Source organism: Chiloscyllium plagiosum, unplaced genomic scaffold, assembly GCF_037043375.1.
Source record: "Chiloscyllium plagiosum isolate Xiang-an unplaced genomic scaffold, Cpla_swu_hap1 HiC_scaffold_48, whole genome shotgun sequence".
Classification (NCBI taxonomy): domain Eukaryota; kingdom Metazoa; phylum Chordata; class Chondrichthyes; order Orectolobiformes; family Hemiscylliidae; genus Chiloscyllium; species Chiloscyllium plagiosum.
This window is the reverse complement of record NW_028270186.1, coordinates 13,366,014-13,383,269: the sequence shown is the minus strand read 5'-3', so window position 1 is coordinate 13,383,269 and position 17,256 is coordinate 13,366,014. Positions and strand designations below refer to the sequence as shown.

Sequence of the window (17,256 nt, the reverse complement as noted above, 5' to 3'; positions counted from 1 at the left end):
TCATGACAGTCACTGGTATGCACTTTTAGTTAGATTGTGAGAGATGAATGCAGAACACATATTAGAAGCATCATAGGGAAAATGCATTATTCAGGAAAGGTGCTTTGTTGTAGTTATGAAATCAATGACAACAATGTTTTTCTTCTGCAATATCCAACATCAGCATGCAACCATCCAGTACAAATGTCAAATATGGTAGTCCCAAACATACAAATGAGACAAACCTGCATACTCTGAAGAATGTATCCTAAGTCTTCCAATTTTATCTCACTTTCAGACTGATGCTTTTAAAGAAGCCTCCATATGGAGTAGAGAGAGAGAGAAGCAGAGTTAATATTGTCAGTTTGATGACATTTTCTCAGAATTGGTAGAACTTTAAGTTGTAAGGAGTTTCGAGTAAGGATAAAAGGGAAAGAGGATGGCAGAAATAACAACAAAAGGAAATGTCGAGATAGGGAAGAAGTGGTTCAGTTTCAAAATTAATGACGGTGCATGGCAAAAGCAAGTGGTGTGACTGGAGGATATATAAATGAAAGAAGCAGAAACATTATTTTCAACTGCGGTCTGAGAAAACAGGAGCTGTGGTTATGTTTTGAAATTGCTGAATTCAGTGTTGAAATCATTCAGCGCCGATTAAAAAAGATAAGCTACAGTTCCCCAAACTATTGTTCAGTTTAATCAGAATATTGTAAGAGATCAAAGTCAAAACTTTAAAGTGGCAGTGGAATGGAAAATGACTGAAAACTCAGAGTCATGTTTGAAGAGTGAACAAAGTTGTTCTGCAAAACAATCACCCAATCTACATTTCCCCAGTATAGCAGACTTCACATTGTGTACAATGACTTGTGCAAATGGAACTGAACAAGATACAAGTAACTCACTGTTTCATCTGGAAGGAATCTTGTGGACTCTGCAAGATGGTAGGGGAGAAAGTATAGGGACAGATGTGGCTTCTCCTGCACATACAGAGAAGGTGCCATGAGATAGGGAGGGGAGATTGGCAATGACTGAAGAGTATACTGGATTGTTGCAAAGGGAATGATCAAGTTGAGTGTTGAAAAAGGAAGGGAAGGTGTGTTCGGTGGGAGCATCTAGTGGGACAGGGGGTTACCATTGTGAAAGATAATCTGTTAAATATGGAGTCTAATGGCATCATCTTGTGAAGTTGAGGAATTGAAACAGATGTTCTGGTTTATAAATAGTGAGACTGAATACCTGACCTTGCACACAATACCCTAGAAACATTTACCAGAAAGCTTCAAGCTTGCGTCATAGTGTCAATAGATTCCTGTTTCACGACAAGAAAAACAGAAAGCTGCACTTCACACAATAATTCTCATTAAAAAAGCTGGCATGATGGTCAATTTGAAAGGGGCAAACTTGCCTGGCAACTTTTCACCAACCAGTTTAGAAGCACTGCAAAAGTTAAAAATGTGTTTTAAAGAGCCATCTCTCTCTGAATCCAACAATTGAAAAAAATCATTTGTATAACCTGCAAATGAGTATTGTAATGTGAAGAAACAACACTGCAAACTCTCTGGCATTGTTCATGACAGAGTATCACGCAACAGCAAAGAATTCATGCAATAAAAGAGACATATAAACTTGGAGTATGATTAGGCCATTCAGCCCCTCGATCCTGTTCTGCTATTAAATAATATCCTGACTGATTTGATTATTCCATTGTTCCATTTAACTATAATAATTTTTTACCCAGTTGCTTTTCAAGAATTGACATATCTCTGCTTTAAAAAAATCGCAAAAGGATACAAAACTGGATGAGAGACAGGAGGTAGCAATAGGTTTGGTTTCTAGATTGGAGGAAGGCCTACAGTGGAGTTCTCTACAGAGCAGAATGAGAAATGCTGCACTTCTTAACAATAATCTATACATTGGCAACTTTAAAATTTGTGGATGACTTGAAACATGAAAGCATTGTGAATGGTGCAAAGAATAGTATGGAGCTTCAAAAACATGAATAATTGGGTGAAATGGATGGAGAATTGTTAATGCTCCTCCAAAACATCAAGAGATTTGATCTTTTTACTTTATCAAGAAGTCAACCTCTTCCATCATTCTCTATTTCTCTTTCACCCTCTGTTTTGTCCTGTCTTTCTGTTTCCCTTTATCTTTCTTTCTTCTCTCTAGTTTTCTCTGTTCTGAGATAGATCTCTCTGACTCTATGATTTATGCCAACTTGAAATGGAAGGAAATATTGTGTCAGTAGTAATGCATTGATAATTCACTATTCACCACTTTATACCATGGTCTAATGTGAAATTTATCCTCCACGTTTCCTCTCTTTGCCTCTTTCACTATCTACCTCCATCTTTTTCTGTGTTACCTGTCTTCACTACCAATGTGACACAGGCTGTGGAGTTCAATTGCATGCTGACCACCAAGTGCTGAACAGTAGAGAGAATGTGCTGAGCCTGACATCTGCCATGATCCTTTGTAAATGCTGAATTTACATTATGTTTCTGTTGATTATGTACTGAAGTAATGGGCTTCATTGCTGGCAGGAGATCACTGAGGGTGCAAATCAAGCAGGCACAAGTCCATCTCCGTTTGTATGCTTTGATCTCAAGTGGTCAATAATCAGATGGAAACTCGGATTCACAGTACTTATGGCACGGACTTAAAAGGAAGTCAACAAATGCTGGAGATCACAGCCATTCAGACAGCATGCACGGAGAGACAGCAAGCTAATGTTTCAAGTCTGGATGACTCTTTATCAGAGCTGAGGTGAAATGTGGAAGGGTTGGCACTGCTGCTATAGTCTGTCTACAGTAATCTGTTCCTACTCCTTAATTGGAAGCATTTGAGGTAATTGCTGTGGGATTTGAGTGTCCCAGCATTTTCTAGGAGCCTTCTCCTTTTCCTTACACTGGTTTCTCCTCCAAGTGCTGCAACTTATGCAATGTTTGAAGCACCCTTCTGCAGTTTTATCCATTTCCAGCATGCAGGCTTTCAAATTCAAGGTGTGTCTGTAGTCTCATGTAGAACAGGCCAAATTTGCATGTCAAATTCCTTACAGGTTTGCACAACAATCTCTTGGCTTCAGGTACAATGTTTTTCAGTGGATTTTTATTCCAGTATATTTGATTAACTGAAGTTAAATTCTCCATTTGCAAACTTGGAGTTGAACTCATGTCTTTGATCATAAATCCAGGCCACAGCATTGCCAGTCAAGTATTATAATCACTCTGCAACTGGACCTTGTCATAAAATAGGAGATGACAAAAGGAGGGTGGTATTTAAAGGGGCAATGTTCATACGTATTCACATACACACAAACAGACAGGTGGACATATGCCCACAAACACAAATTATTCTGCTTCTTAATCTTTTCTGCCATTTGGATAGAATATAAAATGCTTGAAACACTTTGCAAGTCAGGCAGCATCCTGGAGAAAGAAACAAAGTTAAGTCCAAACAACAGTATTTCATCACAACTAGAAAGATTACGGATATAGTAGATTTCAAGAGTGTGCAGAGGCAAATGGTGTTGGGCTGATCCTGGTCGGGATGGTTTTGGGGTGTTCTGAGTGAGAGCTGAGGTAAGAGAACAAAAGGAAAGGTTTGTCATAAGGTTGAATGCAGATGAGAATAAATGACCAAAAAGTACTTGAATCTGATCATACTCCTTTTACAATGAATATCTGCAACTCAATGTGACACTAAATACCATTAGTATCCAGCACTCAGTGTTGATGGTATTGTGAATTCTGGATACACTGATCCAATGAACAAAGTCAGTGAATGGCATGGCAGAAAGAGCAGAAGAAAGAAAAAGAGAAAGAGAGCTACAAAAGAAAGAAAGAAAAAGAGAGACGTGAATTGTTTCCAAAAATAAACTGGACTCACAGGTTATACAACATCTACATTTAATTGATATTTAAATGCTACTGTGGTAACAAGTCATTTAAGAGACATTCAAGGCACAGTGGCATGATTGATAAAGTCAAGAAGTGACAACAAATTGTTTCTGGAGATTAATATGGGGGATAAAGCTCTGAAACTTGCATATTTCTTCATGAAGTTATTGAGTTTCTCATACAGGACTTTGTCTTGAGAACAACAGGAAGAATACTCCTTCATTTAGAATGTATCTCACCCTTACACAGATACTACAGGGCATATAAGGGAGATATCATTCTGCAGCTTAGATAATCACCTTTCGGCTATGTGACTAAGTATCATTCATTTTAAATTCAAACTATTGCTTTGAATGTCATAAATCTGATTTGTTTTTGCAACTGCACTTTAAAGCTATGACCAAATTTCATCTGAGAAACATAATCAGAGAGTCATAGAGTCATATAGCATGGAAACAGACCCTTTGGTCCAACCAGCCATGCCAAACATCATCCCAAACTGAACAGGTCCCACCTGCCAGCTCTTGGCCCATATCCCTCCAAACCTTTCCTATTCATGTCCTTATCCAAATACCTTTTAAATATTATAATTGTACCCAGATTCGCCACTTCCTCAGGAACTTAATTCCACACCCTCTGTGTAAAAAAAATTGCTCCTCCTCTCTCTCCTTTCACCTGTAAAATATGCTCCCTTGTCTTGAAATTCCCCATCCAAGAGAAAAGACAACTACCATTAACTCAAACTATACCCCTCATTATTTTACAAATCACTATAAGGTCACCTCTCAAACTCCTATGCGCAAGTGAAAAACCTTCCAGCCTAGCCAGCCTATCTTTATAACATAAATCTTCCATAACTAGCAACATTCTGGTAAATCTCTTTTGAATCCTCTCCAGTTTAATGATATCCTTCCTACGACAAGACAACCAGAACTGGACACAGTATTCCAGACGAGGCTTCACCAATGTCCTGCATGATGTCAACATGACATCCAACTCCTGCAGTCAAAGGACTGAAAAATGAAGACAAGTATGCTGAATGCCTTTTTAACCTGTCCAAATGTGATGCAAACTTCAAAGAATTGTGTACCTTAACCTCTAGGTCCCTCTGCTGTACAACACTATCCAACACCCTCCCATTAATCGAATAATCCCTATCCTTGTTTGTTGTACCAAAATGCAATTTATCCATACTGAACTCCATTTGCCATTTTCAGCCCATTGACCCATTTGATCAAGATCCATTCGTAATCTTAGAAAACCTTCTTTACTGTCGCTAAGCTACCAATTTTGGTGTCGGCTGCAAACTTACTAACCACACCTTCTATATTCTTATCCAAATCATTTTTATAAATGACAAACAAAAGAGGACCCAGTTCCATTGGAATAGTGCATCACAGAACAAGCTCAAAACCTACCCAGAAATTTAATTTCAGTTCATTATGACTATGAAACAATACAATTTGGTGGCGTGTGTTCAAGGGAGCACTTTATAAGTAAAACCCAAGCACATGAGGGTCTTTCTGTGGTAAGGCTACTTGCTGAAGATTTGCAGAAGCATGTATCTCCACGCATTCAGCAAATAAGCACCTCCTTGTGAAACTGTATGCAGTAATCTCCTGGGATAATCAAAGACAGGCTAAAGATTCATTAAGGGCAGTGGATTATTTTTTCAATGGATCTGACTGTTCTTTAATGGGTTGGTTTCAACTCCCACACTCTTCTGAGTGGCTTCCAACAACCATTGATGGAGAACTCCTCCAAGTGAATATGGCGATTTACCTTATTTGTAAATATTTGTAATTATCAGCACTGCATAGTTTGTAGCAGGTTTAGATTGAGTCAGAATGTTGTAGTTTCAAGTCCCACTCCAGGACTTAGTACAAATCAAGGCAACACCCAAGTGCAGTCCTAAAGGAGCACTGCACTGTTGGATGTGCCACCTTATTATGAAGCATGGAAGACAGGTAGCATCTGCCTCCACAGTTAAGGGGAAAATCATCTCCACAATGGCCTGGCCAATTACAATCCTTCAAAAATATCATGACAAGGGAGTTTATTTGATCAAAATACAATGAATAGTGGAAATCTGAAATAGAAATAGAAAATGCTTGAAGTGCACTGGATGAGTTTGGTAGCATCAATGATCAGGTTATCTGGTTATGATCTCATTACTGTTTCTGGGACTTTACTGTGCACAACTTGGCTGTCACCTTAACATACACAGACTAAATAAGGGAGGTAAGTGTAAAAATCCAAAATCGGATAAATTCTGAGAACTGACAATTCAACACAAAAAGGTGAGATTTCTTGCTCTTGGTTCTGTTTGTGAATCATGTTGCGATGGTTTATGTATTTTCAGTTGTAAGAATTATGTTATCAACCTAATTCGTTTGTGACCTGTTTTCTGCCTTTCAAGGCATCCAGCAGCTGTTTTTAATTTGTTTTTTCTGTTAACTTAGTTACCTACAGTTCCTAACAGTCTGTAAGGAATCTGAAGTGTTGGACAGTTGTCTTGACTAACTAATGCCGAATATCTCTGACAGGTATCATGTCTGTGTAACAGCCCTTGTCTACTTCCTGCCTCTGATGGTGATGGGCTATGCTTATACCATTGTTGGTAGGACATTGTGGGCAAGTGAGATTCCAGGAGATTCCTCGGACAGATACAGGGAGCAGATGAATGCTAAAAGAAAGGTGAGTGAGCACCAAGACTGCTGTCTGTCAAAACTGATGCTACATTTTCCTCCGTATCAGATTTCTACCATATTGGAAACAATGTGGGCAGTGACGCTGTTTGCATGCAAGATCAAAGTGAAAATAAGACGAAGGTAATCAGCAGCTTTTTTTTGCTGTAAGCTATGCTGCAATTCCCTGCTTAAATTTAAAAACATTTGTACCAGACATAGTTCCTAATCTTTGCATGCACCAACAAAATTCTTTCATAGAATCTTAAGATCTTAAGGAAGGGGCCCTTGCTCAACTAGTAATTTCACAAGTTTTGAGGCACTCATACCTTCTTGTTTCATTGTATCAGAAATGGCCACTCAACCCTTTACTCATCTACAAACTGTTTGAACAAACTGTTCTTTTTGCTTCATTCATCTTGGCCTGGAATGTTTTCTCCAGAAGTTTTTATCCAATTCTAACCTGATTATTGTTGTTGAGTCTGTTTCCTATTTCTTATTCCTTTCACCTCCTTCTCTTTGGATCGATGTAACTTGCAACGGGCCTTTGAAACAATGCCTCACTCTGGGTCTAGCCTGATGTTGTGTTCTCTGGGCCTATAGGTTAGGCTGCTCCAGTTCGGCAGAGAATTGGAGCTTTGGGAGCCAGTGAGTCCATCACATCAACCTCCCTGAGAGCTCCACAAACCTATTTATCAATATTTATCAATGCCAATCCCTTTAGAAGTTGAGGATACTTACAAGAGAAGTGTGGAAGACTTGAAAGCAATCAAGTATAGCATACTACAAGAAAAAATATGGTGCCTTGCAGTGGTAGTGCCCCAACTCTGGACGAGGAGGTTTGGCTTCACATTGCATGACTCCAGAGATGTGTAATGTTTTATTTATTCACTCATGGGACATGGGCATCGCGGCTGGCCAGCATTTATTGCCTGTCCCGAGTTGCCCATGAGAAGGTGGTAGAAGCCACCTTCTTGATCCATTGCAGTCCACATTCTCTGAATATCTTTGAACAGGCTGGTTGGAAAATAAGAAGAAATACGATGGCAAGGGAAAGCACTAGAGGTGAAACAGGAACAAACAAAGAAATTGCTGGAAAAGCTCAGCAGGTCTGGCCACATCTATGGAGAGAAATTAGCTAATGTTTTGACTCCATTTACCTTTCCTTAGAACTGATGGTAGCTTGGAAAGAGATGTTTTTTAATGCAAAAGATAGGATAAAGGAAGAAGGTAAGGAGTAAGTGATTGGTGAGGATAAAACACAGTGAGAGAGAAGAACAGCTGGACAGACAAAGGAGCAGGTAATGGTCAGCTAAGGAGAATGAACATCTACTAATGAGGGTTATTCATGGCTAAAAATGGTTGTGTGTAATAGTGGACTATATGATAACAAGGCCAAGTGTGTTGGGGTTGAGGTTAGGTCAGGTTGAGGGAGAAGGGGCCTCAAGCCCTATTGAACTCAGTATTGAGTCAGGAAGTTTGCAGAGATCCCAAGCAGAAAAATGAGGTGCTGTACTTCCAGCTTGTGCTGAGTTTCACTGGAGCACTGCAGCAAGCCTGAGACTGTGGAAATTCAATGTGAGCAAATGCGAGGTCTTGCACTTTGGGAAACAAAACACAAGCATGGACTATTTTATAAATGCTGGGAAGATTCATAAAACCAAAGTACAAAGGGATCTGGGAGTGTTAGTACAGGAGTTTGTAAAGGTTGACTTGCAAGTTGAGTCCATGGTTAAGAAAGCAAATGTAATGTTGTTGTTTATTTCAAGAAGAGTGGAATGTAAAAACAGTGATGTGCTACTGAGACTTTATAAAGCTCTGGTTAGGCCCCATTTAGAATACTGTGTCCAGTTTGGACCCCGTACCTCATGAAGGACATACTGGTACTGGAGCATGTCCAGCGGAGATTCACAAGGATGATCCCTGGAATGGTAAGCCTAGTATACAATGAACAGCTGAGAATCCTGGGATTGTATTCATTAGAGTTCAGAAGGTTGAGGGGAAATCTAATAGAAACTTACAAGATAATGCATGGTTTATAAAGGGTGGACTCTGGGAAATTGTTTCTGTCAGGTGGGGATACTGGGACTCGTGGGCACAGCCTTAAAATTAGAGAGGGTAAATTTAAAATGGAAATGAGGAGATATTTCTTCAGCCAGAGAGAGTGGTGGACCTGTGGAATCCACTGCCACAGGGATGGGTCGGACCCGGCTGAGGGCCCTGTCAACTATGGTGCTAAGGAATCCTCGGTTGAGGAAGAAAGTGGACACCGAAGTTGGCATCATCAGAACAAATGTGATGGAGACAGAGCAGCTGGGAGACTGGAATAGAATTGTTACAGGAAGCAGAGTGTGAGGATGTATAGTCAAGATAACTATGGGAGTCAGCTAGTTTGTAGTGGATATTGGTGGCTAGCTTATCCCCAGAAATGGAAACAGAGATGTTGAGGAAGGGATAGAGATGGACCAGGTGAAGGTGAGAGTGGGGTGGAAACTGGAAATGAAATTGATAAACCATTCCAATTCCATATGAAAGAGAGAGAGACGCAGATATTATCAATGTACCAGAGAAAGAGTTGTGGGTGGGGGCCTGCATTGGACTGGAGCAAGGAATATTTCACATAGCTGACATAGAGACAGCCATAACTGGGGCCCATGTGGGTACCTATGGCCACTCCTCTGACCTGAAGGAATGGGGACAGTTCAGGAAGAAGCAGAGAATCCTGAGACCACCCTGATAGGGGTAGTTACGTAAAAGGATTGCACATCCATGACAAAGATGAGTTGGCTGGAATCTGCAAACTGGAAATTGTGAAACTGAAGAAAAACATCAGAGGAATTGTGGATGTAAGCGGGAAGTGACTGGGCAAGATGAGAAAAAATTGAGTTGAGGTAGGATGAGATGGGTTCTGTGGGGCAGGAGCAGGCAGAAACAATGGGTCTGCCTGGGTGGTCATTTTTGTTGGTTTTGGTAAAGATGTAGAAACAAGCTATGGGGGTTTGGGAGACTATGAGTTTGGAGGCAGTGGGGAGGAGGGGAGGTTTGTCACTCAATGAACTGAGGCTCGTGACTGCACTGGACTCAATGGTGTGATGTTCCATGGTGGGATCATGGTCCAGTGGATAAATAGGAGGAGGTGTGTCAGAGTTGGCACTCAGCCTCTACAATGTAGGGGTCAGTCCACCAGACAGAAACAGCATCACTCTTATTAGCAGACTTCATTCCAAAGTCACAGTTGGAACTGAGAGCCATTCATTCATCTTCCTTTTCACTTCTTTTCCCTCTGAAAATACTTTGCTCAACCATTTCTGTCTTGCACAGAAAAATCCGAGGGACTGTCTGCAACCAATTGCTGAAGGAAGGAATGAACTTTGGATACACTGTGGGATGGATGGCTATTGTGGAGAATTGCATATTCTATAAACTATTCTTTATCCCTGGCTATAGGTGGTGAAGATGATGATCATCGTGGTGACCACATTCGCTGTGTGCTGGCTTCCCTATCACATTTACTTCTTGCTCTACCTCTTCCATCCAGAAATTTACCAGAAGAGGTACATCCAGCAAGTGTACCTGGCCATCATTTGGCTTGCGATGAGCTCCACAATGTATAACCCGATCATCTACTGCTGTCTCAATGAGCGGTAAGTGCTTCCAGGAGATAGGAAATTCTTTCCCCATGCCCATCAAAATAATGTCATGAGCAGCATGTTAAAACATCCTCAGGGTCTGTAACAGGTAAAGTGGGTAATCAGCTGAGCCAACCTCTTTGTAACCTTTAGCATAAGATGGGTTTCGAACTATCCTCCACATTAAATAGAGCAATGCCTATTTCCACCACTTAACTCCAGTCATGCGTTGGCTCAGTTGCTGTCTTTTTAAATTTTTTAAAATATTTTTTGTGTCTTTATTAGCTCTACACTTGGCTATTTGAATGCACACCTTGCCAATGTGCCCTTGGGAAACCTGATGCCGCAAAAGACTTTGCTGCCTATGTTCAAATTGCATCAGGTCCTCCTCAGGCCTATTTTGCCTGGTGTGCATTCTTGTAAGTCAAGAAATTGATATTAAAATTCTCATCCTTGTTTTTAAATCCTTCGATAACCCTGGCCCTTCTTACCTTCGTAATCTCTTCTAGCCCCACAATGCTTCAAGATATCTGTGCTTCTTAGATTTGGACCTTAAGCTCCCAGTTTTAATCATTACTCCCTTGGTAGCTGCATCCATAATTGCCAATATATTAACCTGTGATATTTCTGAGTAAAATCTCTTCATTTCTCTTTCCTTCCTTGAGATGCTCCTTAAAACTTCCTTGTTAAAAATGATTTTGGCCAACTGTAATACCTCTTGATGTGAGTTGATGCTAATTTTGTTTGATAGTACTCAGTGCCTTGGGATATTTTTGCTACTTTAAAGGTGTCAGATACATACAAGCTTTCATTCAGTACCATGACCTCTTACAACAACTTTGGTTGAATTGCACTCAATTATAATTTAATGGATGTTAGAAGCTTCCCATGATACCACCAAATTAACTGTTCTTCATGTGTAGATTTTAGTACTGAGGATTTACAATGACTCCTATTATGCCTCTGGGTTTCACAAGTGCTGACTGATTTCTGACAGGTGTCTATTTAACCCAGGGCAGATTTCAGCATGGCAGCATTTCACTTACACTGGGTATTAACACAATCACAGGCCCAACTCCCTGACCATGAAGTCCAACCACCTTAAGAACATTGCATGTGATGGTGGGGATGTGGAGGAAAGCCAAAAAGGATTAAATTTGTTTTTAAAAGTCACTACTGTGCTTCCATTTGCATTGCCCTGGAGTGTTGGCCACCTTATCTCCCACTTGAGTGGCTTCCAGTCATAGCCTAATATCCTCTGCATGAGGTACGTAATGTGTGGAGTCCATTCTGGTTTTCTTCATCCTATTTGCCCTATGACAAGGTTGACAGAGGTTTAGTTGCTGTGTATGAGCCAACTGGACATTCCTTGAGGCAGGGTAATGAAAGCGTTTGGTGTGACCCCTCAGATTGAAGGAAACCCTACCCATTATGTTTGTGAAGTAGCTATTGATAAGATTCTGCTGCTGCCTTCCCTTCCAGGTTCCGAGCTGGATTCCGACATGTTTTCCGCTGGTGTCCATTTGTGAAAAACAAAGATTACGAGGGGCTGGAGATGAAATCAGCCAAGTACTTCCAGACCCAGGGCAGCATGTACAAGGTCAGCAGGATGGAGACCACCGTATCCACAGTCATCAACCAAAATGAGGATGATATCGATGATAATATCAAGGCAACGCATTTGTCGCTGGACTTGAACTCCAATGGCTCTTCACGTAGCATCTCAAAGGCTGGCTCTGAGTCCTCCACTCTCTCCTGCAGACCAGATCCCTACTAAATAGTCTGTCAGCTTTGTGCCAATCCATAGCCCCACGTGAGCGAACTTTTCTAAACAGATGACAGTCAAATTCAGATACTAGAAGGTCACCATCTGCTCAATGGATTATAATACACTTCAGCCTGGCAGTCCATCAAAGTTAGGAACTGGGAACCCACATCAAACTGGAAGCAGGAAATTGGGTTGCTGAGACTCATTGGGCTGAATGGCATACTTCTGTTCCTATGTCCTATGGTCATATCATGTCAGTCCTCACATATTCTCCCCTCAACAATTCCCTTGAAAAATTTTCATCCAGCAGTGTTGGGAAACTTGTCTAGAAAATAGTGCCAGCTGCCCAGTCCCTAACACTGCTCCCACTCAGCATCCTAAAGTGGTAAAATTGTAAAACTCTCAATCCCCAAGCTGTAGGTGTGTCCTGCTTTTCCCCTGACCATCAAACAAATGTAATATGCCTGTTCCCTCAGGACCCTTTACACAGCACTGCATAAATCTTATGTCTCTCCTTTCTAAAATGATCTTCAAATTACACAAACTGGTCTGTTGGGTCATAAGAAAACACAAAGAGCTTCTTCCAACAGCTGCTTAAGTTCATTGCTGTAGGTAAATGGGGTAACTAGATCATTGCAATCCAGAATACAAAGTTCTAACACTGCAAACTGATAAAATACAACCATCAAATTTATAACCCTTTTGCTTTCCCATGGTAACCAATATTGAACTTCTGAAGCTGCTTCATCAGATAAATACAGGACCAGTTTAATGATCACATGGCATGTGGTCGAGGAGGTACACAGGATGTGGGATGTGGAGAATGTGAGATTTAGGGAACATGAGATTCATGCATTGTGTAACATGAAATAATGTGGAGACCAGAGGAATCTGAGACACCGGGGAATGAGAATTAAATGGAATGTGAGATAAGAGGAATGCAAGAAAAGTGGGATATATGATAAGAGGGATGTGAGCAATGGGGGAATTGGAGGTCAGCAGGATGTGAAACATTTGAAACTCTGTTGAATGGGATACAAGAGGACTGTGAAATAAGGAGGATGTGAGAGAAGCAGATAAGTGAGACGTGAAGATTAACAGGGATCGGAGGTAAGGGATATGTGTAACATGATGTAATTCTACCTGAGCTTTCTTTATATTCTAAGTTGTCCAGATAATGGAAAATTGAAAGTCGAAAGCCCTCAATTAATCTAGTCTCTTGCTAGAAACTGAGAAAACAGATGGAACTGATATCCCAATACCTGGTATCAGCATCTCTGATCAATGAAAGATCTCACAAACCTATACTGTCTGGGGACCTGAAACAATTGTTTGTCATAATCTAACACCTTTATTGTAAAATAACAAATCGAAGTAGTCTAGGCTTGGTGAGTATGGGGGCATCAGAAATAGGGCTGGCATACGCCTCAAAGAAAATGTTGGATGGAGCTACCCAAGTTTTGCAATAGTGAGAGGTTTTCAAGGATGGCATTTGGAGAGATGGGTGGAGGGCAGTCAGTAGATAAAGGGAATTCAGGAGAGTTGAAGATGTTCAATCATAAGCAAAGACAACCAATGGTCGCTTTTCTATCATAGAAATTAAAAATACATCAATGTTATGGCATTGTCAGAACATTCAGAGAGATGCATGTCACAGACTGGTAGATAGAAGTGAACTTCCATCATGCCTGAAAGAACTTTACAGAAAGTATCCTGAATCCAATGAGGACAACAGACTGAATTTAATTCCTGTAGCTTAATTCAGCTAATGCCATAGACCTAACAGCTTGGCTTTACTCTACAAAAATCTCCTGCTAATGTGCATTGGAAACTCTTACCAATTTGTTTTCCTGTGAATGATAACACTGGACCACAATTCTTTGTGTTACTCTGTCCCTTTACAAGGTACACTATAGAATAGCTCCAGCAAAAGACTTGCACTTGGGCTTGCTTTTTTTCACTTTTACACATTGTGCCATAAGAGATAAACTCTGAATAGGTGGGATTCCAATTGATCTGTGTAGGAACAGTAACTGTGAAAGGATATGACTGCCCATGGTGTAGAATACTGCAGCAATGCTACATTAATGCTCCTAATTCAGGTGACATATGAACGAGTGTAGGTCAGAACTCCAAAACCATGTACCAAGGTTGATTCTACCATCCTTCACTGTGGATCTTGCTGATGTCCTCCTCAGTTTCTTACTGCTGCATCATTTTTCAGTCTCTCCAGTGACACAGAGCTCACATCCTAAATCCTGCTGTTCTCTCATAGTGACACCAGACACATGTAATTCAGCAGCGTAATTCTCACAACCAGTGTCACTCTCAAGACTTCGACTTTTACTCGTTCCCTCAGGATGTGGGTCAGAATTTATTCCCATTACACTTGAGAAGATGATGATGAGTGTTTTTTCTTGAAACAAATGTAAAAGTGCTCCCATGGTGGTTTAGGCATGGATATCCAGTTCTTTGACTCAATGACAATGTGGGAAGTGATTGTCCCATGCTGGGCAGGATTAAAGTGTGCATTAGCTTGTTCATGATCGCAGAAGGGATTTATTTCTAACTATGTACCATGCTGTGGTCATGAAAATGACTTGATGTCAAAGAAAACAATTGGAAATCTCTATGTCACGGCAACTGAAGTTACAGAACCCTTGTTAGAGATAATGACCTTTTGAATATTCCTGAGGTATTTTGTCTTGAAAGAGCTTTCAACAAAATGTTTTCTGGCAAATATTTTAAAAAGGTCTTACACTGTTCATCTGTTCCTTCGGATTTGCAACTGGTTGCCTGTAGATTTTTAATTGTACAATATTTTGGGACATAGTGCAAGAGAGTCAGACTTTTCAATCCAAGGGTTTCTTCAAAGAGTTAACAAATAGGCAGAATGGTCTCTTCCAGTATCCTGAATTTCGGAAGGTTTCTTTGTTTTAGATCTCCGACATTCAGCATCTCAAAGCTCAAAGTGAAATTGATAAGAAAACTGACTATGTGGATTTGGTTCAGTTCAGTAAATTACAGAATTCACTAAATGTTTCTTCCCATCACAGCTTTATAGTGGAGAAAATGATCGTCTGAGATCATTGTCTAGCAGGGACTTCGTTGTCACGATAGTAATGCTGTATTGCCCTCTTGTGGTGAAAGCGAAACTGGCCTTTTTTTTTGCAATTTAACAAGTCTCATCGCAGATTAAAATTTTCATAATGTTGCTCCCCATTGAGTACCTTACCCAGGTTATTTTATTAAGAATCTATGTTATCTGGTGAAAGAATGTCAACTATCTGCTTCCAAAGGCTTTTAAAATTTGGACATTTTCAAACCATGTAGTGGCAAGAACATGACAAATATGGAAAAACGAGTAATGTTTCAAGTTGAGAGGAAAACAGAAATCAAGAGTATTTCATAAATAGTGAGAGTTTAGCGATGAAGTGACTCGAGTGTCCTTGTTCATAAGTCAGTGAAAGTGAACTTGCAGGTCCAGTAAGCCATGAGGAAGGTGAATGGTATCTCCAAACTCATTGTGTGCTGTAGGGATTGTCTTCTGAGAAATGATTGCGAAGACTGCAAATGTATTCCCTCGAGTTTGGAAGAATTGAGAGATGATCCCACTGAAACATTCAAAATGCTTACTGGGCTAGAGATGGTAGACAGAGGTTTCATGTGTTCCATGGTCTGGTTTGGGGACTGCATGGAGAACCAAGGCACACCGTCTCAGAATATTTAGGACAGAGGAATTTCTTCATTCAGAGAGTGGTGAATATTTAGAATTCTTTTCACCAGAGATCGATTAAGCAAATTCAAAACTGGCTTGAATAGATTTCTCGATATTAAAAGCATCAAATGGCGCAGAGATTGTGCACGAAGAGATTGCCGAGTCAGAAAATCAGTAGATGATGGAGTTAAACTCAGGGAACGACACAAAGCGCTGCTGAGACCCAATCGACGACTTGAGACACTTGGTAAATCTGCACAGCAGATTGGGACGAAATTCAAATACCACCCCTTTGTTCCAAACTTGGTTTGTGTAGGAGCAGTCTCTGACACCATATCTTTCTTTTAGAACTGTCTGTGCTGTGAGCGTGTTGTCTGTTCAGTCGTCAGGTTGTACAAAATCACATTCCATGACCAACAAAAAAAAAGCAGCCCTTACATTTCCACACCAATCGATGATAAACTAAACCAAAACAAGCTGAAATAGTCCTTAGTTGTCACTAAGCGTTTAACTGTGAGCTGAGGCAACTCGCTGGCTTTCCAAATCCAAGACTTTGAGGAAATGTGCAAGTCTAACCTGTGGAAAAGGCCATGGAGCTCATATTATCCACCACTGGGAAATTTCTGTTGCAGTCCATTTTAAGAACAAACCATGCAGACCAGGAACTGGATTTATTTCAGGGAGTCTCAGTAGTTCACTGTAATTAAATATTAAATGTCTTGCTTCAGGAGGAGTCGCTAACAAGGGGGTGGGGGGGGGGGGGCGAAGTCAAGGCAAAAACGTTATTATTATTAAACGTGGTATAAGGGTTGAATTCATGGATATTGCCAGTGTGAATTGAGGCACTTCCTTTACTAATAAGAATACGCTGTCTCCTTTCGAAAATGTAGATTTTAGATTAGCATGAAGTGAATTCTGACGAATGTTTCATTGCCCTCCAACACAGAAGGCAATAAAGCGACTGGCTGACCTTTGAAAGTGATAGAAACAATTGCACTTAGTTGACCAGAAATTATGGATGTGAATTATTGTAAATGACACACCAGGAGTTAAAAAAAATCAGGCAAGAGGATTTATTGAAAACAATTGTTTATTTAATATGCCTCACTCACTCTGATGTGATTGGTTCAGAACTGAAAGGTCAAAGAACTTATTTTACATTGCCGGACTTGCACTGATGTTCTGAGAAGGCTGCGTCCAAAGACTGAATACTGGGTTCTCGGGTTGCTATGGATATGAAATTCCAATCTACTTCCAGCAACTGTCAGGCTTTTCGTTCTGTTACCTAGCAACCACATAGCCATTCATTAACAACAATCACAAAGCCAAAGGAAGAAAATCAAGGAGAGTTCCTTCATTCACAAGTGGAAAGGCTTTAAATGTCTGAAATGTTCAATGGAATCTGCCATCTCTGAAACGGAGTGTGGTGCAGAGGATATTTTTTGCCATAAACAATCTATTGTGTGCTTTGTATATTGACGTCTGTGATAAAAGGCTGTTACTCAATCATGGTCAATCTATAAAACAAGATTAAGATGAAATAAAACACAATGTTCGATATGATCAAAGGTCCATC

General features: G+C 40.4%; 1 protein-coding gene across 1 annotated transcript in view; it reads left to right on the top strand.

Annotated features, from left to right (window-relative positions):
- LOC122543139 (substance-P receptor-like) overlaps positions 1–16,937 on the top strand; it is a 45,230-nt gene extending 28,293 nt beyond the window's left edge. Inside the window, exons 3-5 of the mRNA XM_043681485.2 lie at positions 6,425–6,575; positions 10,013–10,209; positions 11,677–16,937. Of these exons, the coding sequence (XP_043537420.2) occupies positions 6,425–6,575; positions 10,013–10,209; positions 11,677–11,971 (643 nt within the window). The 3' untranslated portion in view covers positions 11,972–16,937. The remainder of the gene's footprint in view (positions 1–6,424; positions 6,576–10,012; positions 10,210–11,676) is intronic.
- The last annotated feature ends 319 nt before the right edge of the window (positions 16,938–17,256 follow it).